The sequence below is a fragment of the Sphaerodactylus townsendi genome, linkage group LG12 (genome assembly GCF_021028975.2).
Source record: "Sphaerodactylus townsendi isolate TG3544 linkage group LG12, MPM_Stown_v2.3, whole genome shotgun sequence".
Classification (NCBI taxonomy): domain Eukaryota; kingdom Metazoa; phylum Chordata; class Lepidosauria; order Squamata; family Sphaerodactylidae; genus Sphaerodactylus; species Sphaerodactylus townsendi.
This window is the reverse complement of record NC_059436.1, coordinates 27,997,004-28,023,784: the sequence shown is the minus strand read 5'-3', so window position 1 is coordinate 28,023,784 and position 26,781 is coordinate 27,997,004. Positions and strand designations below refer to the sequence as shown.

The 26,781-nt window shown below is 44.3% G+C and overlaps 1 protein-coding gene across 1 annotated transcript in view; it reads left to right on the top strand.

The window, feature by feature from the left end:
* Positions 1-25,695, top strand: part of FER1L5 (fer-1 like family member 5) — a 59,057-nt gene extending 33,362 nt beyond the window's left edge. Inside the window, exons 27-50 of the mRNA XM_048512117.1 lie at positions 1,175-1,387; positions 2,320-2,452; positions 4,504-4,685; positions 7,402-7,554; positions 8,202-8,300; positions 8,958-9,119; positions 10,346-10,511; positions 11,623-11,673; positions 12,220-12,284; positions 12,554-12,664; positions 13,412-13,543; positions 13,856-14,011; positions 14,452-14,543; positions 15,201-15,371; positions 16,657-16,805; positions 18,189-18,328; positions 20,202-20,290; positions 21,034-21,129; positions 21,844-21,985; positions 23,263-23,362; positions 24,073-24,275; positions 24,634-24,743; positions 25,256-25,403; positions 25,603-25,695. Coding sequence (XP_048368074.1) covers positions 1,175-1,387; positions 2,320-2,452; positions 4,504-4,685; positions 7,402-7,554; positions 8,202-8,300; positions 8,958-9,119; positions 10,346-10,511; positions 11,623-11,673; positions 12,220-12,284; positions 12,554-12,664; positions 13,412-13,543; positions 13,856-14,011; positions 14,452-14,543; positions 15,201-15,371; positions 16,657-16,805; positions 18,189-18,328; positions 20,202-20,290; positions 21,034-21,129; positions 21,844-21,985; positions 23,263-23,362; positions 24,073-24,275; positions 24,634-24,743; positions 25,256-25,403; positions 25,603-25,695 — 3,156 coding nt within the window. The remainder of the gene's footprint in view (positions 1-1,174; positions 1,388-2,319; positions 2,453-4,503; positions 4,686-7,401; positions 7,555-8,201; positions 8,301-8,957; positions 9,120-10,345; positions 10,512-11,622; positions 11,674-12,219; positions 12,285-12,553; positions 12,665-13,411; positions 13,544-13,855; positions 14,012-14,451; positions 14,544-15,200; positions 15,372-16,656; positions 16,806-18,188; positions 18,329-20,201; positions 20,291-21,033; positions 21,130-21,843; positions 21,986-23,262; positions 23,363-24,072; positions 24,276-24,633; positions 24,744-25,255; positions 25,404-25,602) is intronic.
* Positions 25,696-26,781: the final 1,086 nt, after the last annotated feature.

The window sequence follows — 26,781 nt, the reverse complement described above, 5'->3', positions numbered from 1 at the left end:
CCTCTGAGTAGCAAGCCTGAGCTTCCTTAGTGGTCCTGCATCCGAGTACTAACAAGGGCTGACTTGAAGGTAATCCAGAAGAGACCTAATGTGCATGAAGAGCCAAGGTCAGCTTTTCTGTTGGTTTAGACGAGTTCTGCTCTGCTTTTTACAAGAGCTTTTTCATGTGCTGCTTGAAGCAAATGCCTTTAGGGCAGACCTGGGCATTATACGGCCCGCGGGCCACATCCGGCCCGCCGGATGACCATGACTGGCTCCCCTGCCGTGCTGAGGAGCGAGGCGCCTTTGAAAGCCCCGCAGAAGCCGGTTGCCTTGGCTGCCGGCTTCTGCGGGGCTTTCAAAAGTGCCTCGCCCCCCTGCCTTTTGGCCCGGCCCTCCACAATATTTTCTGTTTCTTATGCGGCCCCATGGAAAAAATAATTGCCTACCCCTGCTTTAGGGTATCCTGTTGTACTTAAATTGTTGGCTAAGATGAAGGATTAATCAGTTTACTTGATGATGATGGTTTTATCACTGTTTAACAAATTCAGTGCCTCCCTTTCACATTAATTGAGGATCTACCATGTAGATGTGCTACTTTTTTCCGGTGCCTTCAGATCTCTGACTTTATTTTCAAAAACCATCATAGCAGGTTATGGTTAATCTTAGCAATAAATAAAAAACAGACTGTAGAAAAAATTAAAAAACAGACTGTAGAAAAAGCCCACTGATCAAAATTGTCCTTAGATTTGACAGCCGCCATCTTTTTCATATCAGATTAAATTTACCTTACATCCAGATTTTGATATTGCTCGGAAATCTCAGACTTTCAGAAGGAATCCTCTTCTTTCCTTCCTCCAAATTCTGTTCTGTAGACCATGCTCAGAGTGTGTCTTAAAACAGTTTTTAAAAATAATTTTACAAGTAATAGCATTGTTTTATCAATTATTGTTGGATATGCTTCTTCTAACTGATGTAATTTTGATGTAATTATATCTATATTTACCTTTGTTTTATTAGATCCCTGACATGTTGGGATCTAAAAGGTCAAATAAACTGTTCTCCTTTCACCTAGTTCTTCCTTTTTCTCCTACTTTCTGATGCAGTCTTATTTTCTTCCTGGGTTTATATATTCCACTCAAGTTCTGCCTTTCCCCTGGTTCTGTTCAAGTCTTCTGTTTCCCATTTGCTGCAGCACTCAGATATGAAGTTCGATGAAGAGGAATGTTGGGAATATGCTCCTCTCTATGGTTGGAAATTTCACCTGCGGCAGAATCCTAGTGATGTGTTTCGCAGGCGATGCTGGCACAGGAAACTCGCACCCATTGTAGCTGGTCGTGTGGCTCCTATTTTCCTTTTGGAAGGTTCACTGGTAAGAAACAACAAACACCATTCTCTCAGAGGCAGAGTTAGTAAAAGGAAGAAAGGGAAAACAGGAGAAGAGGGGTGAACACTTGCCTGAACAAGCACCTAAAATTGGCCCCGTACCTTTTAAAGCATGTGGACACTTTAGCATGTGGACACCGCCTGAGGTGGTGGGACCAAACACAATACCTCACTTCTCGGTTTGCAAAAGAATTTCAGAAGGGGGATAAAAAGAAATGAAGGCAAGTGAGGGATAAAAGAGAGGGAGAAAGACTTTGGGGAATAAAAAGAAATGAAGTAAAGTCCAGAGGGTGGAAAGAAGGGGGGAAAGGAAGAATAAAAAGGAAAGCCTGAATCAGGGAAAGAACCGCAAGCCTGGGTACTTTCAGTCCTTCTGATACTCCAGTGGCTGTGACTACTAATGAAGCCATGGAAAATGGTTTCACTTGAATGAGGACACAGCTAACAAACCCTGACTTACAGTGGACCCAACTATGGCTCATTCCGCACATGCAGAATAATGCACTTTCAAACTGCTTTCAGTGCTCTTTGAAGCTGTGCAGAATAGCAAAATCCACTTGCAAACAGTTGTGAAAGTGGTTTGAAAATGCATTATTTTGCGTGTGCGGAAGGGGCCTATATTTTGAAAAGCGTGGGGGCACCAAGTGAAGTACTAGCAGGCATTGTAGCCCCATGGGTACCAAGCTGGGGAACCTTGAAGTTTATAGTCCAGGGCACGGGGATGTAATTCCCAGTTGTTTATTCCTTACTTCAGACTTCCCAACTTGTAATAATAATGATGACTATCACTTAGAACAAATTGTACAGAATATCAAAAAATGAACAGATTAATTATGCAAATAATTCAATTTGTGTAATGTGACCTGTGTGCAGAATTTCAGTTGTCTGTTTTACAGCAGAGCTGGTCATGATTCTAAAGAAAATATTTATAGTTTATGGTTGTCTCCTCCTCAGGGTGTGGAAGTTGAAGACCTAGAGAAGAAAGATATGAGTGAGAAGAAAGCGCCGAAAGCAAAAGAACCTGAGAAAACCTCATCTCAAAACCTGCTGAAGATGAACACTCCTCTCCTGTTCTGTGTCTTCAAGTGTGAGTAGCTTGCTTGGACAAGAACACAAAAATCGTGAAATAACTGCACCCATGCAACTGGAAGGAATTATGGACAGCTTGGCTGGGTGGCAGAACTTACTTTGTTTAATGTAACATGGGTGTGTTTGGAGAAAGATCACTGTATATCTATTGAATATGGCAGGGGGATAGCAAGAGGTATGCCATCCCAAGGGATGTTCCCATTATCCCCCCCAAAAAAATTTTTAAGTAGTGTTGTACATTGTTCCATATTGCCCCCCTAGCTTCTTTTTAGAGTCAAAAGACACCTTAAATTGCAGTATTCCTTCTAGTTTGGCCCTCATATGCTTGTCATTAGAAGATGACACAAATTCACTAGAACTTCCAATTTAGACAGATTTGTGCAAAACTGGGGACAATTCTCTAATTTCATGCTGGTGATGCTGGAGTGGTAAGGAGAGAGGGATAATATAGAAAGGAATCAACTTAAGCAGGCCAGGAAAAGGCTACAATTTATGCAAAACTCTGTTTATTTTTCAGACCCTGTTTATTATCAGCTACGCTGTTATATCTACCAGGCAAGGGATCTGATAGGAAGCAGCAGTAAGAGTTCTGCAGGTGTGTAACAAAAGAAAGGGTCCACCTCACCCTCCATTCCTTCTGTTCTCTCATCAACTTCTTCCAAGAATCCCTTGAGCCTGGTTCACAGGTTGTTCCTCATGAGCACCACTGAGAGGTGTTGTTTCTCCTCCCTGTACCTTTTCAAATCACCTCAGTATTTCCAAGAGTTATCTATATTTCTCTCTCATTTTACACGACTATTGTTACAAACCAGTGAATGGATCGATATACAATGTGCTCAAGCCAAAGGCACAGTCCTGTTACATAAAGAAAAAGTAACTACCGTGTTTTCCCAAAAATAAGACAGTGTCTTATATTAATTTTTGCTCCCAAAGATGCGCTATGTCTTATTTTCAAGGGATGTCTTATTTTTCTGTGTTCTGTTCGTCATGCATGCTTCCAAACAGAAACTTTGCTACGTCTTACTTTCGGGGGATGCCTTATATTTCGCACTTCAGCAAAACCTCTACTACGTCTTATTTTCAGGGGATGTCTTATATTCGGGGAAACAGGGTATTTGATTTGTGATAACACTGCTATCAGAACAGTTTTAAAAATTGCCGCAAATGCCTCTAAAATCCCCATGCTTCACTGTCACTTAATCTTGACTGAACACTGGAACAGGAAAAGAAAACCAGAAACGTTGCCCCCAGAAACAGTAATATAAATTTTGATTTGGTTTACTGTCATGGCTTTCCCCAGATAATCTTGGGGAAAGTAGTTGAGGGTAATGAGAATTCTGTATTGGAGAGCCCTCATAAAACTACAGTTTCTCCACCAGGAGGGTGGGATGACTATTGATCCAGTTTAGGGCCAAAGTAGGCATAGAGATCTATGTGCATTTATATCTGTCTGTCCACTGTTTCATTTGTAAAATGGAAGAGGGAAGGGTCTATTTTTCATAGAAAATGAAGACATATGTGAGAGGAGCTAAATCCAGCTCTTCCCTCGTTTTACCACACTGTGGCTCCTTCCGCACATGCAGAATAATGCACTTTCAAACTGTTTTCAATGCTCTTTGAAGCTGTGCAGAATAGCAAAATCCACGTGCAAACAGTTGTGAAAGTGGTTTGAAAACGCATTATTTTGCGTGTGTGGAAGGGGCCTGTGTGTCATTGTTTGAAGCATATTCCCTTCAACATCGAACAGATTCTGCCTTACACATGAATTCCCCTAATACCGTGGTGGTGAACCTTTGGCACTCCAGATGTTATGGACTATAATCCCCATCAGCCCCTGCCAGCATGGCCAAATGGCAGGGGCTGATGGGAATTGTAGTCCATAACATCTGGAGTCCCAAAGGTTCGCCACCACTGCCCTAATACATCTCCATGCACTCTATGGAGCAGATACACCCCATGTCTTTTTGCAAAAGCATTCAACACATACGATGTACCTGTTCGAGTCTATAGTGATGACCTACTTGTTCTTTGACCTTTCCTCCCTATTAGATCCTTTTGCCTATGTCTCCTTCCTTCACATGAGCCAGAGAACCAGGGCCCTGTCTGGCACACTCCACCCATGCTGGGACCAAACCCTTATCTTTGAAAAGATTTTGATCTATGGAGAGCCTCAATCCACTGAACAGAGTCCACCACTAGTGGCTGTGGAGATGTTTGACTCTGATCTTGCGGTATGTATCGGGGTTTATTTGCAGATCTGTATGGACCAATGAGACTGGGTTGAGGTTTACCTCTACCACAAGATTCAGCCATTGTTAGGCTACTGTGGTCCTGGCCTCTCCAGAAGGAATTCTTAGATGTATCACTCATAGCTTTTTGTTGATCATGCTGAGTAAGAATAGCCCTGCTAGATAAACTTACATTCTGTTTTTGGGATGACCAGGCAGATGCTTCTAAGAAGACCACAAGTTGGCCGAGAAGGTACTAGCTCTTCTCTATTGCTAGTCCCTAACACACTGTCTCTGAACAAGGATGTTCCATTTCATTATCATGGCTAATAGACATCGATGAGAATTTCCCCCATTAATTAGCTTAATCTTTACTTGGTCATCTAAGATAGTGGCTATCTTACATCTTGTGCTATGTTAATTGTGCAACATGTGCACTTTCTAGTCTGTTCTGAACTTCCTTCAGAATTAGTAATTCCACTGTTCCAGCTGAAGGAGAAAAATCTCACTCCTCCTCCCTCCACATGGTGGCATCATGTCAACTTATTCCTTGAAGTCATCCTAAAAAACAAACAAAACCGTTAGTGCCCCAAGCATATAAGCTTTCCCCTCATGAGGAAGTCACTCTTCTTCAGAGCTTCTGAGTTGTCCCACAAAGGGGTTGTAGACAGAAGTGGATCGCACCTTACCTTCCACTTCCCAGCAGCTCCTTTGAAAAGGCTGTGCTAGAAACAGGGGAATCTGCATGAACAAAAAAACCCTGTCAGCATCTTTTGAAAAGCTGCCTCTCATGTTTGTTCTGGACAGCACAGATGCCAGAGGATAAAAGAGGCTTTTTTCCGCCCGACCGTTAAGCTCTCTGGTCAGTTTTCTCTTCAGATTGAGTCTGACATTTTGTGTGCTGCTGAAGGGTTTCTCCCGGTCTCCATTTGCGGAAGGTTGCCAAGGATGTTTGCTCTGCAGGCTCTGATCCTGGGCTCCTTTTCAGTCCAAAGAGTACAAAGTTGTACTCAGCTCTTCATGCCAATTCCAGCAATATATAGTTTTCCTTTTTCCCCCCCTTATTTTGGAGAAGCTGTATTCGAAGATACAGTCACATGAAAACAAGAATCTTAGCCACTTGGAAGATGACTATTGAAAAGCATTGGGTAGACCTGTCCTCTGCAGACAGTCTTGGTTAACTTAGTCAACATCTTAATTATCTAAAACAGTCCACAGAGGGCAGGTCTACCCAATGCTTTTCAGCACTTTGTTATTACATATTGTTGCTGTCTAGCCTATTGAATGTCCAGGAATAAGTTGACTCTGTCTAAAGAGTCCTGTATAGAGGCAGGCAGCTCATCTTATTACAGAGTTAACAAGCTTGAAGTGAAACAGGCATAAAAGACACCAAAACCCCATCTTCTGTTCTATTTACCCAAAAGTCTATTCTGGACTTTCACGGAGTTTAGAAGCTCCTGGGTTAAAAAACCTTTTTCCTTGACTCATGTCAAGGTATTGCTTGCAGAGGCGTTCCTCCCATTGGGCAAAGTGGGCAGTTGCCCAGGGCGCCACCTTGTGGGGGGCACCAAAAATTCAGGTGGGATTTTTTAAATTTTCAGTGTTTTTTCTGTTTTGGCCTGCAGGGGGCGCAGTTTTTAGGCTAGCAGCACCAAAATTTCAGGGATTTTTCAAGAGACTATCATAATGATATTACCCAGGTTTGGTGAGATTTGGTTTAGGGAGTCCAAAGTTATGGATTCCCATAGGGAGTGTCCCCATCCCCCATTGTTTCCAATGGGAGCTAATAGGAGTTGGGGGCTACACCTTTGAGGGTCCATAACTTTGGGCCCCCATAACCAAACTTCACCAAACCTGGGAGTTATCATCAGGAGAGTCTCCTAAAGATACCCTGAAATTGTGGTGCTGCTATCTTAATAATTGGACCCCTGACAGCTGGCACACCCTAAATGTCCCCAGATTCCCTTTTTAATCCATCCCCTTCCTTCCAATGCTTGCTTGCTTGCTTGTTTGCCTAATAAAGGTTATTGTTGTTGTTGGGGGGGGGGGCATCAAGCTCAGGTTTTGCCCAGGGCTCCAGTTTGCCTAGGTATGCCACTGATTGCTTGTCAGTGACAATACCTTGTCAATTGTTTCTTTATGTTGTCTTTTGTTCTGTTGAATGTGCTTTGTTGTTTTGTTTTCTGTGTGGCTACTTACACTATTGTTATGCAGCTGACTCACTAATTATAGCATTTCACACACACCACTTTCTCTTGCCTTTGCGTAGCAGGTCTTGTTTTGTTTCTGTCTCCTGTTCCACTACACTTCCTTGTTTTTCTTAGATACTTCCTCAGTGGGCCATGCATAACCTTCCCATCACCACTGTTCTGCCAGGAGACAATCGGTCCACTAAGAAAGATTCTGATAGTCATAATGGGGCCCACCAAGAAAGTAGCGAACCAAGAGAAAAGGCGGGATATAAATGTTTTAATAAAGTCTCAGTGGTCTGCCCCTGTTTCCCCGCTTCATATTTTCTTATTTGTGTCTGATTTGGCTTGGCCCCTGATTAGACTTAGATTATTAACCCCAAGCATCTCTGTTATCGATTTGGGGAAGGGCATTGTTTCATAACATCATGTTATAACTTCTAGGTGTCTGTTGTTCATATTGGTTTTTGAGCAGTTCTTAAATACTCAAAGCACTAGTAGCCCTCACTATTTCTTCCTTTTGGGGTCAGGGTGACTTCTTCATGGGAAGGTGTTTCTGTGTGCCAGTGGTGTGCCTGGATCTCAACCAGAGAAAAATACCCCGTCTCAGCACTCATCCAGCCACTGATGGAAAGAAACCTGCAGGTCGTCTTTTAGCTGCCTTTGAACTTCTAATGGACAAGGTGAAAAAAGAGACTGCATACCAGGTTCTTTGGGGCCCTTGTTGAAAGCCACCTCATTAGTGGGATGTTATACAATAAGACAACAGCCCTAGGTCTATTTGATGGGACTTACTCCCAAGAAAGTGTTCTTAGAACTGCTCTGTTAAACTAATTTAGTTTAAATATTTATACTCCCTTTTCCTGCTCAATGGGGACCCAAGCAGCTTACAACATAGCCCTCCTCTTCTCTCTTATTGTCTGCACAACTGCCTAAGAAAACAAAAATTATTTGTAAATTAAATCATATTCTTATTACTGGAAAAATATTTACAAAAACCAAAATGGCCTTTGGCCTCATACAATAAAAATGAACCTGAACAATTGGAAAATTATCAAAGTCTGGAAACAGATAACAGGGTTTTCCCCCCATAGAACTGATGGGATTGTTGTTTGGGATATGTATACTTATCCCACTTTTGCTGCTGGTAAATAAGTTTTTTGCATTTTTTTAATGACTTCCCAAATCTGTCTGGCTAAAAATGAGATTTGGGCAAAAGGAATGTGGATGCACACCACTGGAAATGAAACCTGCCTCTTTGAACTCTCTAAAATGATTGTCTGTGTCCAGTCACATGTGAAAACTCAGCCCAATCAACTTTCTCCTGCAGGATGAAGCCTTGGGAAAGCACCCTCCACCAGCATGGAAAGATGGGATATTCACCATCCCTAAAACAATCCGGCCCATCTTGAAGCTGATGGCCATTGAGGTGAGCACAACAGCTGTGGGCCACTAAGCCTATAAGCTCTCTGGTGGGCAAGTCATATTTTATTGGCCATATTATGAATGGAATGAAGGCTGGATTGCTTTGCCCACTGTGTTCCCAGTACAAAGCCCCTTAGTGCCCTGCCCCCATTTTGATCAGTAAGAAGGATTTTTAGCAGGGAGTACGATGCATAAGAAGGGACCTTTGCCAGAATGCCTGTAGCTGCTTGTGCTCATGAGTTAAAGAGCCATTTTCCAGTGTCTTGGAGTGAGCAGCTGAGGTACCTAATGCAAAGGGTCTCCTGTTGCTGCTTACTCTGAAAAGGGGAGACTAAAAAGTGTTTTTGCCTGTGTTTTGAGGGCCTAACTACATGTTACTCTGTTTCTGGGTCTTGAGCACACATGTGAAGCTGCCTTATTCAGAATCAATCCATCAGGGTCAATACTGCCTACTTAGACTGGCACCAGCTCTCCAGGGTTTCAGGCAGAGGTCTTCCGCATCGCCTCTTTAAAAAGAGACAGTAGAAGAGAAGGACTAAGAGAGAGGCTAACTTCTGCTTTGGTGCTGAAACAAATCAACAAATGTCTGCCAAATAAGTTTACAAACCTCCATCTCTTCTGAGTCCATCTTCTAAAAATACTGATTATGGCTTCTCTACAGATCCTGGCTTGGGGCCTCCGGAGCATGAAGACTTTCAACCTCCTGGCTGTCTCATATCCAAGTCTCACTATAGAGTGCGGAGGGGAATTTACTGAAACACCAATCATCCCGAACATCTGGCAGAACCCCAATTTTCCAATTAACATCTTTCTCATGCAATTGGTGAGCAGCCATTTTGGCCAGGAGGAAACGGGAGAGATAATTTGCAAAAAAAAAAAAAGTATAACTTGAGTCTATCTCCAACCAATGAAGTGAAATTTTTCAACAGAAATTGAAATTCGTTGTTTCGAATTTTGCCAGTCATATTTGGAAATTCTTTCAGGTACAGCCCCATTCAAAGAGAAAGAGCTTAGGTGTAATCATCACAGAAGGAATACCATGGTTCCTATGGTTCTTGAAATTACTTTAAAATGGTTTGTGAAAATAGTAGTGGAGAAACTCTAAAAAGCCAGGGTTTCTTGCAATTTTCCACCACATGCTGAAGAAACAACCCACCTTATATCTTAAAATAGAAAAGCACCTTGCCCTTCACAGTGTAAGTTCTGTCAAGAATACCCCTGACTGTCTGTGTGTACTTCCATGGTGCTATCAGCCACCCAAGGTATGTTTTAAGACCTATACACATCATCCAGTGCAGTGGCTGAAGGGTAAGAAAATAATGGCAGCCATGAAGAACGTACAACCCAGCACTGGTGTCATTGATCTATAATTCTATATACTTACACTCTTCCACGTCCATGAGCTACAGGATATTTTAAGAGATAGAGACTTGCAGGGTGAATTTCCTGGTGGATATTGCTAGTTATATGCAGCTTATGCATGTTTGCTCAGACATGTTTCAGTGGGGCCTATTCCCAAATAAGAGGGCATAGGATTATAGCCAGGGGGCATGAGGAGACCACTGTGGAGAAGACAATGGATGTTTAGTCTCTTTGTAATACCTGTTTGTGGACCAGTGCCCAGAGAAAGAGTGCTAATTTTTAAAACAGCATCACTAAATGCCCCACCATCATCAAGCTTTCTTTATACCAGATAGCTACAAAATTTGGCCTTCTCTCTAGCTCCTCCTTAAGCTGGTATGATGTGCTCAGTTCAGTAGCTGGTACCACCAAACATCAGAAGCTATTGATACTAATTACTATAGGAATCTGCTTACCACCTCTGTCCATTTTAAGCTATTCATAATCAAGAACCTGGAAATGATTTCCTTTGTCACAGTACAATAGCATTTCTGCTGCAAGACCAAAGTTCAAGAATCTCCGTGCTAGGGCTTGAACCAAAGTTACAGGAAATTTTCTCAACACGACACATAGAAGTGGGTTGTATTGTTCATTTTAAATAAGTCCCACTGTCATTTGCTTCATGCATTCCATACTGATTTCCCTTAGTACCTACCTGTTGATGAAGATTATGCACCTGCCATCGAGTTGAAAGTGATTGATCACAGAGAATTTGGATACCAGCCGGTGGTGGGCCAAGCAACCATACGGGCTCTGAACCAGTACTTCTGTGACCCTTGGGAAGAAAAAAAACCCCATACTCTCCCATTTAGAGGTAACTGCTATTTATAGTTTCCTTGTCAGGCTCAAGGCACTAGATTTCAGTAGTGCAGGATTTGCTAGGACTCACCTAGATTTCAGCAATAGGCATTGAACTGGGAACCTGTCACTGCCAAATAGCTGCAACGGGGCGGGGGGGGGAGACAGCAAGGAAGTAGCAGAAGTTACTTAACCCTTCCACACCCAATAGTTCTCTCTCTCTCTCTAGCTCTCTCTCTGCTACTCATCAGTTCCCTTTCTTTGTGATGCAGCAAACACTGTCTGGGACCTGCCCAACTGTGTTTCAAGGTTGTATAGAGTAAGGATTCATACAAAGTTCCTTGGGGAAAGAGAAAGCTATGAGTGTGAGGAATGAATATGCAGACCCTTTGAAATCCACATGCACTGGGATCAACTGTGTTGCTCAAATCCAAGCTCAGTCCAGCCAAGATGGAAGAGCTGTTGGTTGGAGAATAAGATATAACAAAGAAAAACATAATAAATAAAATGTTTGACAGAAGCAATCTGCTCCTGTGCATTACTGGCACCAAACCTATTAATTCCATGTTTTCTTGATTTTTTTCCCCTCCTACAAACAGCCATTTCTAAGGCAAAGATAAAAGGGGTGAGTGTTTTCTGCTGCTTGAACCTGCATCATTGACCTGACTGAGGAAGTAGTCTATCGTGTCATCTCAGCTGGAACCAGCAGCTCAGTTCCTTCCTTGTGTGACTTTAAGGTTTAACTGCAGTCATTACTCATGGGAAAGACTGGACCACTGCTATCCCTACTCAGGGCCCTGTGGCTTCCCACATTTCTATTGAGACTGTACAATTTGCCTGAGCAACCAGAACATTTAGAGATTCTGAGGGGACCTGGTGTGTTGTACCTCATCATAGGTTCATGCAAATAAAGTGCCTTGTTAGAATATGTCATGAACTCCTTTAATAACAGCAGAGAAGTCGCCCCTCAGGGATGCTTGTCAACCCTTGAGGTTCTTCTCATGGAGGCATCCCTGACAAGCCATCAAATGACTCCAAGATTAAAAAAAAAAATATGAAATGCTCTGAAGTAAGCTGACATTTGTGATGTTTCCTGTGAGGGACTCATTTACTTCTGCTTCTTTTAGAAACCAAGCAAAACAACCTCCAAGATGTGGTTCTGGAAGAAGAAAAAGGAGGTGAGTTATGCTGTCTCGGAGGTGAGAAATTCATAAGTTCATACAGCCTCAATTTGCCTTGGAATTTGCAGGCTGCTGAGTTGTGGTTGTTTCTCAAATTGTTGCTTGATTTCGTCGTTTGAAACCAGACTCCCTACCTCATTATTAGCAGGACATCTTTTCTCCTTTTAAGATGTTCATAAAAAGGATGGGGATTGCAGATTTGGACCCTTTCCCTTGCCTGTATAGCCCAAAGTTAACTGAGACTGCAAATGGCATTTTTTCTGTTTGAAACATGTTTCGTGAGAATTTAAACCTGCAGTCTACCCTATCTTAGTCCAACATTCGCAACATTCGCATCATGCTGGCAGGGGATGATGGGAACTGTAGTCCATAACATCTCGAGGGCCACGAGTTTGACACCTGTGCTATACTGCAATGGCTTTCTTACACTATGATATCAGCCAAGATCAGTTAATTATGTCTCAGGTGTTTTCTCCACAGCCAATATATCCTTATTAACCCAGAGAGATAAATATACTCTTGCATCACTCTCTTGCATTTCAGTGGGTCTGGTGCAGAAGACCTGTCCAGTGGTTTGTTTCTGCTGTCCATTAGTGATGGCGGTTATAGTAGGTGATTTTTTTCCCATTTGAGACATCAAAAAGTCTAAGATGGTACCTGAACCTCCATCTACCATATTTCCATGTGAATACAAAGTTATGTGCCCTTCCACCCATAAGTCAAGTCCCATCTTTGTCTGGCAAAGCTCTGTGGAGTGGATGAACTTGATGGTTCATATCCTGCAGGGCAAATCCATGTCACATGATAAGGCTATTCTTGCATTGAAAGTGTTCAATATAAACTTGACCCAGCAAAGCTGCTTTTCCTTCTTCCTTAGGAGGAGGTGGAGGAGGAGGAAGAAGTTGACTGGTGGAGCAAGTATTATGCAACTGTGGGAGATCTGTCGAAAAGTGGAAAGTACCTGGACAAGGGCTTTGATAGCATGAAGGTAGGCATGTAGGGTTGCCAACCTCTAGGTGGAAGATGGACAACTCACACTTTTACAACTGATTTCCAGGCAGTCAAGATCAGTTCATTTGGGAAAATGGATGCTTTGGAAGGTAGGCTCTATGGCATGGTACCCCATCAAAGTCCCTCCCTTCCAAAGCCCCACCTTCCTCAGGCTCCACCCCCAATATCTCCAGGTATCTCCCAACCTGGACCTGGAAACCGTATAGACTTGTATTACAGAATGGCAGGAGCTCATTGTGTTCCCACATCTACATTTACTATGGAGGGAAGGAAGCAATACTTGACCCTCTTCTCCAATTACCAGTTATTCTCTGTAAATGGGACCTTTCCAAAGCTGTGTTTCCCCAGCCAAACCGACTTATGGGGTTTGGAGACTAATTAGGTAGAAAAGTTGGAAATCACTTGCAATTATAAATAGAGAAATTGTAAATAGGGAAAATATTCAACACCATTTTCTGCCACCAGTTCACTGCACCTCTCTATTTGCCACAGGGCTAGGGGCCTTTGGCTTCCTAGTAGTGTGATGTCTGACCGCAACAGCTCACTTCATTCAATCAATCGTTATTAATGTGATCATAGAACAGCACAACAATAGCTCACTTGGAGACTGGCAGCTGGTCTGCAGCCGTGGGATTCGTGAGGTCCAAGTGCCCAGGTAAAGGTATTTAAAGTCCTGAGCCTACACACCACCTGTGCAGACCAAGTTCTCTCTGCCCACTTCCAGATCTATAATTGTGAGTTGGAGAATGTGCCAGAGTTCCATGGCTTGCAGGATTTCTGCCAGACCTTTCGACTGTACCGAGGAAAAGTGGAAGACGAATCCCTTGAGGACCCCATGGTAGGGGGTGAGTTCAAGGTGAGAACTGACCTTGCAGTCTGGTTGCCATTTTTTTTAACTTTACACATCAGAAAAAAATGACATACCAGATAAGATCCATACAGTGTGTGATTTGCTTCTGAAATAGAATTGCCATTTTCCCCTAGCCTGTAAGCTTTTAATAACTGTGCAAAAATCAGAAAATCAGACTGATGGCATCTTCAAGCCTTGAAAACCTTTTCCTGATTAATTTCTTGCATCTGAGTACAGCTGTTTAAGATGCAGGATCCTTGCCCTCCTTGGGCATTGTGGCATACCAACTGCTTGAGTTAAATTCCACTGTCTTTGCAGGGGCTTTTCCGGATCTACCCACTTCCAGAAGACCCAAATGTTCCACCCCCTCCACGCCAGTTTGTAGAGCTTCCTGAAAGCCTCCCCCAAGAGTGTCTGGTTCGACTCTACGTTGTCCGGGCCTTTGAACTCCAGCCAAAGGATAGAAATGGATTGGTAATGAGGAGTTCCAAGTTCCAACACTGTCTTGGCAAATGCTGGGAGATTTGGGGGATAGTGCCTAGGGAGGATAGAGCTGGGGACAGCATGACGTCACTTTTGAGTGATGTTTTAAGCTGCTTCCCTATTGTCTTTACCATAGAGATGTGGGAAAATCCTAGAGTATCACTATGTGAAGGCCATTTTTTCTCCTGCTCCTCAGTTTTTTTTAGGGTAGAAAACTTAGACTAGGTAAATGGGAGGTCTGTTGGTAACTACATGTGTAGTTTGTTCACAAAAGTAGTCTACTGTGTGATAAAATATACAATCTATACATTTTTGTCACCATCATCCACTTTCCCATTTCCTACCTTAGTTCATGGGCATCCATGTGAATACAGCATTATGCCACTAAAGTGAAGGTTTTCTCCTAATGATCTTTTTTTTTGCCACTGCAGTGCGACCCCTACATCTGGATCCAGCTGGGAAGGCAAAGAGTGGGGGATAGAGAGGACTATATTCCCAACACCCTTGATCCCATCTTTGGAAGGTAAATCCAGCATGTCTAATTCCAGAAACAGTAGAATGGCTAATCTCTTTCTCATGTCTGAGATCTCATGCTGTTCCTCACTCATCCAGTAGATACTGTGGAAAAGAACAGAAACCTGCAGAGTCAAGGGCATACCTTGGTATCCTTCCTGTTCCTCTATGTATAATGAAGCACTGGTATAGATGCACCGTAGTGAATAGGAGAGCCAGAGTCAACATCTTGAAGGGAAGTCACACATCACTTGGGGCCAGTATGTTTTCTTCGGGGTACTCAAGAAGTGCATAGGGAGCAATGAAAAGGATCAGGAGTAGAGAAATCCAGGTTGAGTTCCTCCATTTTGCCACTGGGTGACTTTTGGCTAGCTAGACCCTTTCTTTCAGCCGAACCCAACGTACAGGTTTGTCGTGAGGATAAAACGGAGAAGGCAAGAGAAACACTTGCCACTCTGAGCTCTTTGGAAGAACAAAAGTTTAGAAATATGACAGATTGACAGGGGAGAGAGAATTTATGACCTTGTCTCTGCTCTAGTAATAATGGCTGTGCTTGCCAAAGGGCAATTAAAAACAACAATCCACAAATACCCATCTTCTGAACCAGCAAGACACAGAATTAGATCAGTAGAAGTAATTCCTCTGTCCTTCCCTGTAACCCCTACAGGATGTATGAAATGTCATGTACCATCCCGCAAGAAAAGGACTTGATCATTTCATTCTATGACTTTGATGTCCTCAGTCCTGATGAGATCATAGGAGATACCACCATAGACTTGGAAAACCGGCTCTTGTCCCGCTTTGGGGCCAACTGTGGACTTCCTCAGTCCTACTGTGTGTAAGTAACCAAGAGCAGGAATGGCTGCATCATCTGGGGAAATGTGGGTGATTGCCTTGAACAGCTGGTTGTAGGGGGCTGCAGCAGCTGCCACCTTACAGCATGAAGACAAACTCCAACATGTGTGTGTTAAGTGCCTTCAAGTCCCTTCTGACTATGAATCAAGGGCTTTTTCCACACAAATAAAAAGTCTTGCAGATAAATGTCTTGCAGACTTCCTTTATAAAATAATCCATCTCATGTTGGGACTTCCTCTTTTCCATCTGCCTTCAACTCTTTCTAGCATTATTGTCTTTTCCGGTGACTCTTCTCATTGACAGATTCTGCACAGGCCACTACAGCAGCTTCCCAGTGGCATATATGATGCCGGTGGAGCCCCGGGGCCGTTCGCACTCTGAGGAGCGACCGGCCCCAGGATGGCTGCGTCCCGTGGCACCTCCGGATCCCCCCCACACACACACTTACTTTCTCTCCCTGTGGAGCTCCGCAGGGACAGGGAGGCACACCCACGCTACCCTCTGACCCCTGGGGCAGCATTGGCATGCCTCACCATTCCTGTGGAGCTCTGCAGAGAGAGAAGGTAAGTGTGGGGGGAAATGGAGGTGCTGAAAAGTGGCACCTCCAACCCAGTGCCATTTGCATGCTGGCAGGAAAACACTGTTTCCCAAAAGTCTTGCTCATTAAGCGAGGCAGGAAAACAGCATTTCTGTCCCAGGGGGAAAGCACAGCACTGCCTTGTTGTGAAGGTGGCAGCCGTGTGAACAGCACTCCAGGGATGGCATTTTTACCATCCCTGGGGCACTGTTTTTGGCCAGTGCGGAATCCACCATTATGTACCCAAAGTATGACCTCCTCAGTTTAGTCATTTTAGCTCCTAGGGGCCTGTGCAGCTTTTTAAAAAAGTGAATTGTTGACAATATACCTTGCCTTTTATATATATAGATAGTGGGAGATCAACATCCCTCCCATAGGTCCAGTACAAGAATCATATGGTAAAATTTTGCCATTTGAGGCTGCAGCTAGAGGGTTTCACATTTTTGTGTTTCTCTTCAGATCAGTGCCCTTGCACATAGAAAACTAGTGTGTTGATCTAATTTAGCCTTCAAATTTTGTATGTGCCGGAAATGTTATTCGATGAGGGAATATGCAAGCTTGCAACATACACACTCCATTCTAAAGTGGTACAGTCCAGGAAAAGCTATACCATTTCAGTATGGGTAAGCTGAACTATGCTGCCACATCCAGACATCTCCTGTCCCTTAATCCTTTCTTCCCTCACATACAGTTCTGGTCCTAACCAGTGGCGAGATCAGCTGTCTCCCAGTGAGCTCTTGGAGCATTTTGCTCGAATCAAAAACATGCATCTGCCTGAGATCAGTGATGATGGCAGCAAAGCCACTTTCATGGACAGGACTTTTGAGCTCTTTGATTTTGGTGAGTCCCTTAATATATTGCCACAGAGGGAGGAGGACACAGAACTTGAGCTCTCCTGAATGTGCTGGTTCTGGTGGTTTTTCCAGGCTGTGTGGCTGTGGTCTGGTGGATCTTGTTCCTAATGTTTCACCTGCATCTGTGGCTGGCATCTTCAGAGGTGTATCACAGCAGGAAGTCTGATATACCTCTGAAGATGCCAGCCACAGATGCAGGCGAAACGTTAGGAACAAGATCCACCAGACCACGGCCACACAGCCCGGAAAACCCACCACAACCAGTTGAATCCGGCCATGAAAGCCTTCTCCTGAATATGTTCCTATGCTGTATTCTGACACCACCTAGCAGGCAGAGATGAGTCATGAAAAACACTGAAAAGCATTGAGCTTGTGTGTGTGTCTGTGTGTACAGTAAGGATCAGCAACTAGAGGCTCCACTGCCAAATCCAGCTCTTTGAAAAGTACCACCTGCCCTTCCCAACTGGCAACCCAGAGAGAAGAGCTGACTATGGAGGCAATGGGCAACTATGGTTGCAGGAATCGGGGGCTCGGGGAGGGAGAAAGCCGGTTTATCCATCTATGTCAAAGTGTAAAACTAAAATCAGAATCATATTGATCTCGGGATGTGTGGCTTTCCCAAGACACTTTACTAGGTCCAGCTGCCAGATGGGATGGGAGGCAAATCTTGGGCAGGAGAGTTAGACATACATAAGTCTCATTCATGGGATAAATCCACTGGGAAATTCTCCTGTATAAGCCCCACTGAAATCAACCTGAGTTTTGTCAGAGCTCAGTAACAATTGGGCAAGGAGATGTACAAAGCATAGTGTTGTGTCAATGTGCTTGATTTGCATAATTTATACCAATCACAGAACTCATTTTTTCTTACTGCAGAATTCAAGTAGCTTTGTTGTAGAACTGTAATTTTGTAAGAGCCAAAATACAAATGATATTGCTTTGGGTGAAACCACAGGTGACATTAGAGTTCTGTGACTGACTGACAAATGCAGTATAGAGGTCAATCTGGATCAGGGCCAAAGCACAATGTGAAGAGGTTAACTTTCTAATTCTGTGCTGTTGAAAATTCTACAACTGCCCATGCAAGTGGCTTTAAGCTCCTTTAGGGAAAAAAGACAGGTGCCTGCATTGTGCCTGTCTTTTTTCTCTACCAGAGCAATCTGGGAAGCTCATTTTCAATGATCAACATGAAGACTTAAAGAAAAACTTTTCTCCAGTGTAATGACCTTCTCCAATGCAATGACAACTGCCTGGAGAATCTGGCATGATGTATAGTTTAACCCTTAAGAGTATCAAGTAGCCTGGTGTTTGGCCCTGGAATCTCTGAGGCAGATTTCCAGACAATAACTTTCTTCTGCTGAATTTTCAGAAACCAAAAAACCTTTGCACAGCCACCTGGGCCCCCCAAAAGAACGCATGGCTCTTCACCTCCTCCACTTATGTGGACTGGTGCCTGAGCACCTAGAGACGCGCATCCTCTACAACAATGTCCAGCCTGGTATTGAGCAGGTAACGTCATGGCTGTAGATAGTTGACTAGGTTGGAACTGGTTTATTTTTTAGTGTAGGATGACTTTACAGTGTCAGCATCTTTTGGCTGAGATTATGGGGTGTTAAGTAAGACTGCTTCAAAAGTTGGTAGCATCCTCTTGAGATGCAGTGAAATATAGCAAGGAAGACACAACAACTGGTGGTTGTGATGTAATATGCTGTGTGCCATCTGGTAACATCAAGAATGATTGCTGCAGTGAGCCTTATAGGTTTGAATATTGTGTTCAAAAGTCCTGTCCTGCATTGCAGACGTTTTTACAATTGTTTCTTTTATGAAACTCTTTCCTCATTGACTTCTGCACTGAGAATTCTCTGCCTCTTGTGACAGATTCTGGAGAGTGTTATTAGTAACCTCCTTGGTTCACAGAATGTTCAGGGCACGTCTGTCACATTTCTGGGTACCTTGTGTGAAATAGCAGTGGGCTCCCTGTTTTTCAAGGATGCATGGATGCCCTTACTGGTTTTATCAATGAGAAATGCTCAGTGACCTGAAGTTCCATGGACTCTTATGCCAGAATACAATGGAGACCACTCCCCGAATGTTCCCCATCTTCCTAATGAATCAACTACTGGACATTGAGGCCATTTACGGTATGCATGCACTACTTACCCCATGTCTGTTTGCTTTGCAGTGGGTTTTTTGTTTGCACAAGAACTCTCCTCCTGCAAAGTGTCCCTAGCCAAGCTGATCCACCATTTTGCCCACCTGCCACTTCTTCCCTGTTTTCATGCAACCTCCATTTGGTTCCCCCCCCCCCCCCGCTTTCTCTGGTCTAGACCATGTCAATTTCTTGTCAGTTTCACCGGGTCTACCGCTCCAGCAATAATCCTTCAGCCAGAAAAAAAAATGAAAAAGAAAGCCCTTCTGATCCTTCTGAAATGGTGGCCTGAAGAATGAGAGGAACTGCCACAGGGATTCTCTGATCTGAAGGCAGGGTGACTGCTGAAGAGGGGGAAACTTGTGTGTAACCAAGAATCAAACCTGAAAGGAACATACACTCAATGTGAAAGAAATCACAAGTGAATCAATTGCCTATGCTGAGGTTCATTAGCTGTGAGGCCCAGCAAAGCCGTTGTGTCATGAGATCAGCAAATATTGTACACAATATAGGACCCAAATTTTCACAGAAACAGAATGCCTTGCTGAATCAAACCTGTTGGATCTAGTCCACGATTCTGTTTCTTGGGAGTGCCCAACCAAAATCTCCAATCTGCCTAGGAATACTGGTCAGTTTTATTTTTCATCCTTTATTTATTTAGAAAATTTCTATTCCATCGTTCCAGAGATGCTGTTCAAGGCATCTTATAAAGTAAAACATAATGAAAATACAAATCATAAAAGTTATTAACAATTAAAACCCCAGCAGTTTTTTAAAAAATCCCATCATTAGAAACCCGGACAAGACTCAAAATATTTTTATGCGTGTCTCTAAATTGTCTATGAGGAAACAGGCAGAAATGGCTCAAGAGGCTGTTAGGTTGATTACAGTAAGCCTGGAAATATGATCCTTGCAAAGTTCCTTGAAGTCAATCCAGAGCCTTGGGACCACTCAGACTTTACAAAAGTCATGTCCATGCCCACTTTCTCTCTACTTCCTTGTTGGCACTTTTAGAATGCAGAGAGAGGGAGGTAATTCTGGCCCAAAAAAGCTGTTCCTGGTTAGTTGATGTAGTGTAACATTCTCAGTGTAAACTCATGGAGATAGGGCAGCAGGAGATCTACTTTTCAAGGTAGCAAAATTTGTAAGAGCACCAGAAATATGCAGGAAGCCACCAGCAAGTCTAGAGTGCTGATGATTTCTTCATACATTTTTCCTTCTCCTTATATCCAGGGTAAAGTTCAAATGTGGATCGATATCTTTCCAGAAAGCTTAGGTGAACCAGGACCTCCTTTTGATATCACCCCAAGGAAGCCCAACTTGTAAGTTAATATGCATCCCTGAAACTCTTCAAATTCACATCACAATCATTTCTGTCCAGTAGGTTTTCAGTAAGATTAACTGAGAGGCCATAGCTGGGATTTACGTTCTGAATACCTCCATCTGGGTACTAATAGCCACCTATTCCCAACCAAGCATACTTGGTCTGTTTCATAGACCACAGCGTTGTGATCTATCTTCTCTATGTTTCTTTCCCATTAGTATTAATCACATGCCTCCTCCTTTCACAATGTGATCAGGAGAGTGCTGGCTTATGTGAGCACCCAGGATATATGTAATCCAACATGCTGTTCCCATCCCACATAAAACATCACAAGTCAACTTAGCTGCATCTGTATGCAGGCCCTGTGCAGGAGATTTCTATGCCACAAAAAGAGGTAGATGGTTTGCATGAGTAAGGATATACAAACCCACATTAGCGCATACATTATACTTCAGGTGTGGGTTATTAATTTGAAAAATGTACATCCTGCGTTGCTGCCAAAAAGGAAAGGCATCCGAGGTTGCTTATGCAAATCTTTAAAACAACCAATCAGGGACCCTGTGGCCTTTCTTCTCCATCCTACACTCTATGGAGCTTATGTAAATTAGCCTTGATTGCTCATGGGGGACTCACAGAAGAGTCTCTCTGCACAGTAGAAAAATTATTTTGAATCTGCTCTGGCATACAAGTACAGCAGGGAAAGATCCGTCAGCAACCAAACTCATCTTCTCTTCTTTCCAGATACGAACTCCGATGCATCATCTGGAACACAATGGATGTTGATCTGGAAGACACTAATGTCTTCGGAGACAGGATGAGCGACATTTATGTTAAAGGGTACAAAGGAAATGGGTGGTGGGTGAATCACAACTTTTTGCTCTGCAGGACTGACTAACGTAGTCCTGAGTTACACCCTTGACTTCAGTGGATTGAGAAAGTGGAATCATTAGTTAGGATTGTTCTGAGTGGTCAGTTGCCAAACAAATTAGTTCACAACTATCAAAAGCAACAGTGATAATACCAAAAGACAACTATAAACAGCAATGGTGATGGCTTTAGGCCACGTGATAAAACTTGGCATTCCACCCCACTTTGAGCACTGGATACAACTGCACATCATCCAACGTCCCTGGAAGCAGTCCCTGATGGATTGAGACAAAGGCTAGATCATATACCATGATGATGGTAATAGCATTGCAGGGTACTTATTATTTCATTGTGCTGGCAGTTCCCACTTTTATTTTGCAGAAGGGCTGTGGAAGAACAGGGACATCTCTCCAAAGGTGTTGCTGGATTGCACAAGGCAGCTTTCATATTTGATGTGCCCAGCTGCACCCCACAATCTGGAGCAGGGCAAAAGAGGCCCCTTCCGCACACACAAAATAATGCGTTTTCAAACCACTTTCACAACCGTTTGCAAGTGGATTTTGCTATTCCACACAGCTCCAAAGAGCACTGAAAGCAGTTTGAAAGTGCATTATTCTGCATGTGTGGAATGAGCCAGAGTTCCAGTGGGAGACTCCAACATCCCCTTCTGTGTTCTGGTTTCAGATGGCTGGATGGCCTGGAAGAGGACAAGCAGAAGACAGATGTCCACTACAGGTCTCTGGCAGGAGAAGGCAACTTCAACTGGAGGTTTGTGTTTACCATGGAATACCTACCCATGGAGCAGGTCTGTGTCCTCACTAAGAAGGTGAGTAGAAACTGATCTTGGGTGTTCTATATGCTTTTTGAAAGGCTGTGGCCTTAAGGCAAGTTGTGTGTTGACATTTTCAGGGCTAAGAGAACCCCCATGTTACCCAAATCCAGCTAAGAAGATCCCCATGTATATGCCCTTCTAATTCAGCAGCCACAATCATAACTCCATCCACATCCAAAGATGCATCAGAGTACAGACAACATTTGTGCACATTGCGTTGCTTTCAGTGGGCCACACATTTGAGGCAAATTCTGGACACATCTACAGTGCCCCTTCCAGTGAGCAACTGCAGCCTGGCCTCACAGAATTAGGGGGCAGGGATTTCTTTTATGCAGCCCTGAGCTCTTGCCTTCTTTTTCTCACTTTAAAAATCCCCTCTGAACATCCTGGGTGCACAGTCCAAAAGATATCTTGGCAATTTTAAAGAATAGTGGAGTTTTTTCTTTGCCACTGTTCAACTTAGCGCTGGCATATTGCTGTCACTAGTGGCTAATTTATAACATTGACCCTCTGCCATTCTTGCATGGTGCGAAGAAGGAATTACCTTTAATTCCCGAGATAGCTTTGACAAGAGTCTTCTTCTGAGGAGAGAGCACGGGAGGTTCATGGTGTGATTTGCCAGTGAGCCCTCAAAGGGATAGGTGTAATTTTGAAGGGAAAACTCCTGAGATCACCTTGCCTCAGTGTTAGGCAGAGCGGGAGCCATCAGAGGCATAGCTCCAAGGAGGATCAGGGGCACGACGCACCGAGTGTGTGCCCCTGTGGGGGCGGGGGTGTTCTGGGGTGGGGCGGGGGCGTGGCAGCGGCGGAGGATGCACCAGTGCACCGGGTGCTTTTACCCCTTGCTACGCCACTGGGAGCCATGCCTGACACTGGGCAGGACAGGGGGAGGCCATCTTACACAGGGCATCTTTGTAGTATCTACTGTCTAATGTAGTTTTAAATGAACAAGTAGAAGGCAAGGAGGAAAGGTGGCCCTCCAGAATTGCAGCTCATCACCATCCCTCCTCAGATCCCCAGAGAGAAAGGGGCTTCCACCAACTCACCCCCACCTGCGTTGGCTTTTCTCTTCCCCAACGGAAACCTGCGCATTCTTGATCTCTTCTGCGCCCATGAGCCCACCACCTCCCCTCAGCTGGGAGGGGTCACTTCCTCTGAGCACGACCAACGTTTCTTGTAATGAAAGGGCTGGATCAGTTGGGCCTGAGATGCATATTTGTAGCTCTGCTGGTTCACTTGTGGGTTTTTTTTTTCCCTAATGACTTTTGCAGCAACATTTCTGGAGTCTGGATGAAACCATGCAGAAAGTGCCCCCCAAGCTGATCATCCAGATTTGGGATAACGACAAGTTCTCAGCTGATGATTTTCTGGGTAAGGAGGACATTTTTGTCTCAAGATGGTGCCAGAATCATAAGTGCCACATTCTGACTCTTCCCCATAAAGTTTCTCCGTCCTAACAGAAATGGATTTCCCATTTTGCAAGTTGCACTAAAGTCCATCTCCACACATTGGGCCAGACAGATTTAAAAACATTTCCATAAACATTTCCACAGGAATATTTTTGTTTTCCTTTGGATAATTCCTAGCGCAATTTGGCTGTAATATACTTCCTCACGTGATCAAAGTAGAAGGCCCAGGAAGAACTGACCTGTTCGAGCCTGATCCAGTGACTTTCAAACTGCCTTCAGCATTCTGGGTCCTGTAAGGCACAGATGTTGTAAAAGCCCCCCTGAACCTAGTCAAGGGAGGGAACACGCCATCAAGGATTTGGACACGCTTTGACTTTCTAGAGCACACTGGTACTGCCAGGGCGGTGGTGTGCCTTTTACCAGCCTCGGGGCCCTGGTGAATATCCTGCTTTGCCTTAGCAGCTAGAACCCTGCTATGGATGTTCAGGGAACTGCTGCTCAATTGAATTGCTTGCTGAGAAAGCCGTGGACGTTGCAGAGGTTTGGGGGGGGGGGGGGCTGATGCATGGAATGAGATAAAGGAGAAAGACTTCAAAAGGCACCCCCAAAACTCACGTTCACCGTGTCTCAAATCCCCACTGTCTTCTACCAAGCATCCCTTTTTGCCCACAGGAGTCCTGGAGCTCAATCTGACCAGCATTCCACAACCTGCCAAACGGCCCAGTAACTGCACGCTGAAAATGCTACAAGAGGGCAGCAAAGACTCTTCTCCTTTCCATCTCAAGAAACCCAAGCGGATTTCTTTATTTGTGCAAAAGAATTTGAGGGGCTGGTGGCCGTGCGTTGTGTGTGAAGACGACAAGCGGAGGGTCTCAGTAAGGAAAGGGAAGATGTTGTGCTCAAGCAACACCCTGGCCTTGTGAACCAGGCTGGCTGGCTGGGAGCAGAAGGCAAACAGTGAGGGCTGAGTGAGGAACTGGGCGGGGGCGGGGGTTTCACATGCAAACACCCAGCCTCTATCCTCTGTGTTGAATTTCCCCCAACTCTTAGCACCTAAGTATACACCTTGTACACATCCATCTAAACCCACAATAATAATGATGACAAAACTACAGCTGGGAGGGGTGGGGGGAGGAAATGAGATAGCAACACACACACACACACCCCAGCCTACTTGGTGCTCATTTTGTCCTGGGGAGCCTCCTTCCCTCCATTGTGATTTTGCCTCTCTAGGGAAAGGTTGAAATGTCACTGGAGCTGCTGACAGAAACAGAGGCCGAAGAGCGTCCGGCTGGGAAAGGAAGAGAGGAGCCAAATATGAACCCGGTCCTGAAGCCACCAGAGTAAGACTGCTCTCTGGATCAGCACTTTTGGGAGGAGGGCAGGAAGTACATAGACTTGCTAACAGAGACTATTTGGTTCTGCACATTAAAGCATCCCAGTGAGCCAGCATGGGGGTAGTGGTTAAGAGCAGGTGCAGTCTAATTTGGAGAACCGGGTTTGATTTCCTGCTCTGCCACTTGAGCTGAGGAGGCTTATCTGGGAAACCAGATTACCATGTGCACTCCAACACATGCCAGCTGGGTGACCTTGGGGTAGTCACAGTTTTCTGGTGCTCTCTCAGCCCCAACCACCTCACGGGGTGCTTGTTGGGAGGGGAAAGAGATTGTAAGCTTCTTTGAGTCTCCTTACATGAGAGAAAGGGTGGATACAAATCCAAACTCTTCTTCCGGCCATGTTCATCCATGTCAGCTGCCAGTGGCAGGGGAAGAGGTTGGAGGGGTGGAAGATGTGAGCAGCTATCGTAGCCAAAATCTGACAACACCTTCATGTCCATTGTTCTCCCTTTGGCCAGGAGGCCAGAGACATCTTTTCTGTGGTTCACAGCCCCAATGAAGAGTGTCAAATACATTGTCTGGCAGAAGAGCAAATGGAAGATAGTTATTTTCTTCTGCTTCCTGTTGCTGGCCCTGTTGTTCGCTGCCTTCATCTACTCAGCCCCAGTGAGTCCTCTGCTGAGGGGGTGGGGAATTTGGCCCACAAAGATGCTGGTACTTGAAGTGGAGGGGCTCAAAAGCTTCACTCTAGCTGTGAGTTATCTCACAACTTGAAATACAAGGATTGTGGTTCTGTTCACTCACTCGTTGCCCCCGCCCACCTCACCTCCATGTTCTACTTGATAACACTTCCTTCTTTTCTCAGGGCTACTTGGCCATGAAACTGATAAATCCAATGAAAGGGTCCATCAAAATGGCTACTACCTCTAAGCCAGAAAACACACCTCGACCAAAATGAAATTTGGTAGCTACTGTTGCTGCTGTCACTCTGGCATCGAAATGTCACCATGTACAATTGGAGAGCTCTTGATGTCCAGAAGCAGAATCTTCCTTTGATGTCTCTGCCCCCCGTCTTGCTTCCAAATGGACTTCAGAAATAGAACCTCCCAACAGACAAAGCTATGGCTCTCTCAAGTCTTCACATGCCCTCTGATTTCAACACCAATTGTTGACATCAACTGTAGCCAAAACCAACTTCACATGAAGAAAAAGAGGAGCCCTACTGCAGAGCTCCTAAACAAATAGTTCAAGTCCTCCTTGGTGAAAATAAAACATAACACAAACAACATAAGTTGCAGTCTTTGCCACAGAACCTGGTAGCGGAGATCTGTTAATAGAACAGCTGAGGACAGGTCTGTTATCATGGACCAATTATCACGGACAGATGATTTTCTGGTGATTTGGAGTGACAACACCCCCCCTCCCCACAGGTGGGAGACCCATTGAGATGGGACATCCTCAGAGACTTATGGAACCCAAGCATTTCCTGAATGCTCTGCGGGATTTTTCCAACTGGCATGGATGGAGCTCTTGTTGAGGCGTTGGTCTCTCTCTGGTATGGTGAGATTAACAGGGCCATTGACACCATCACTCCCAAGTGCCCTCACCTCACCTCTAGAACCCATAAAGCTCCTTGGTATTCTATGGAGCTTTGAGCTATGAAACAGGAATTGCAATGGATTCCAGACTCCAGGGATAAGTTCCCCTGGAGAAAATAAGTTTTAGGAAAAGAACACATAGAATCATAGAGTCAGAAGAGACCACAGGGCTATCAAGCGACCCTCGGCTGTACAGAAATACAAATACAAAACCTTTAATGGCATATAAAGAGTGGTAAAATACAGATTATGTTAAAACCAATTGACTAAAATTTACACAAAGGTTTCACTCTTGATCCAAGTGCCTTTGTTAAAAACCTGGCAGAAATACGCAAAGCACCTTTGACAGATGACCATTTAGTCTCGGTTTCAAAACCTCCAAAGGAGACACAACCACCCTCCAAGGCAGTATATTCCCCCTTTGAACAGCCCTTACCATCAGGAAG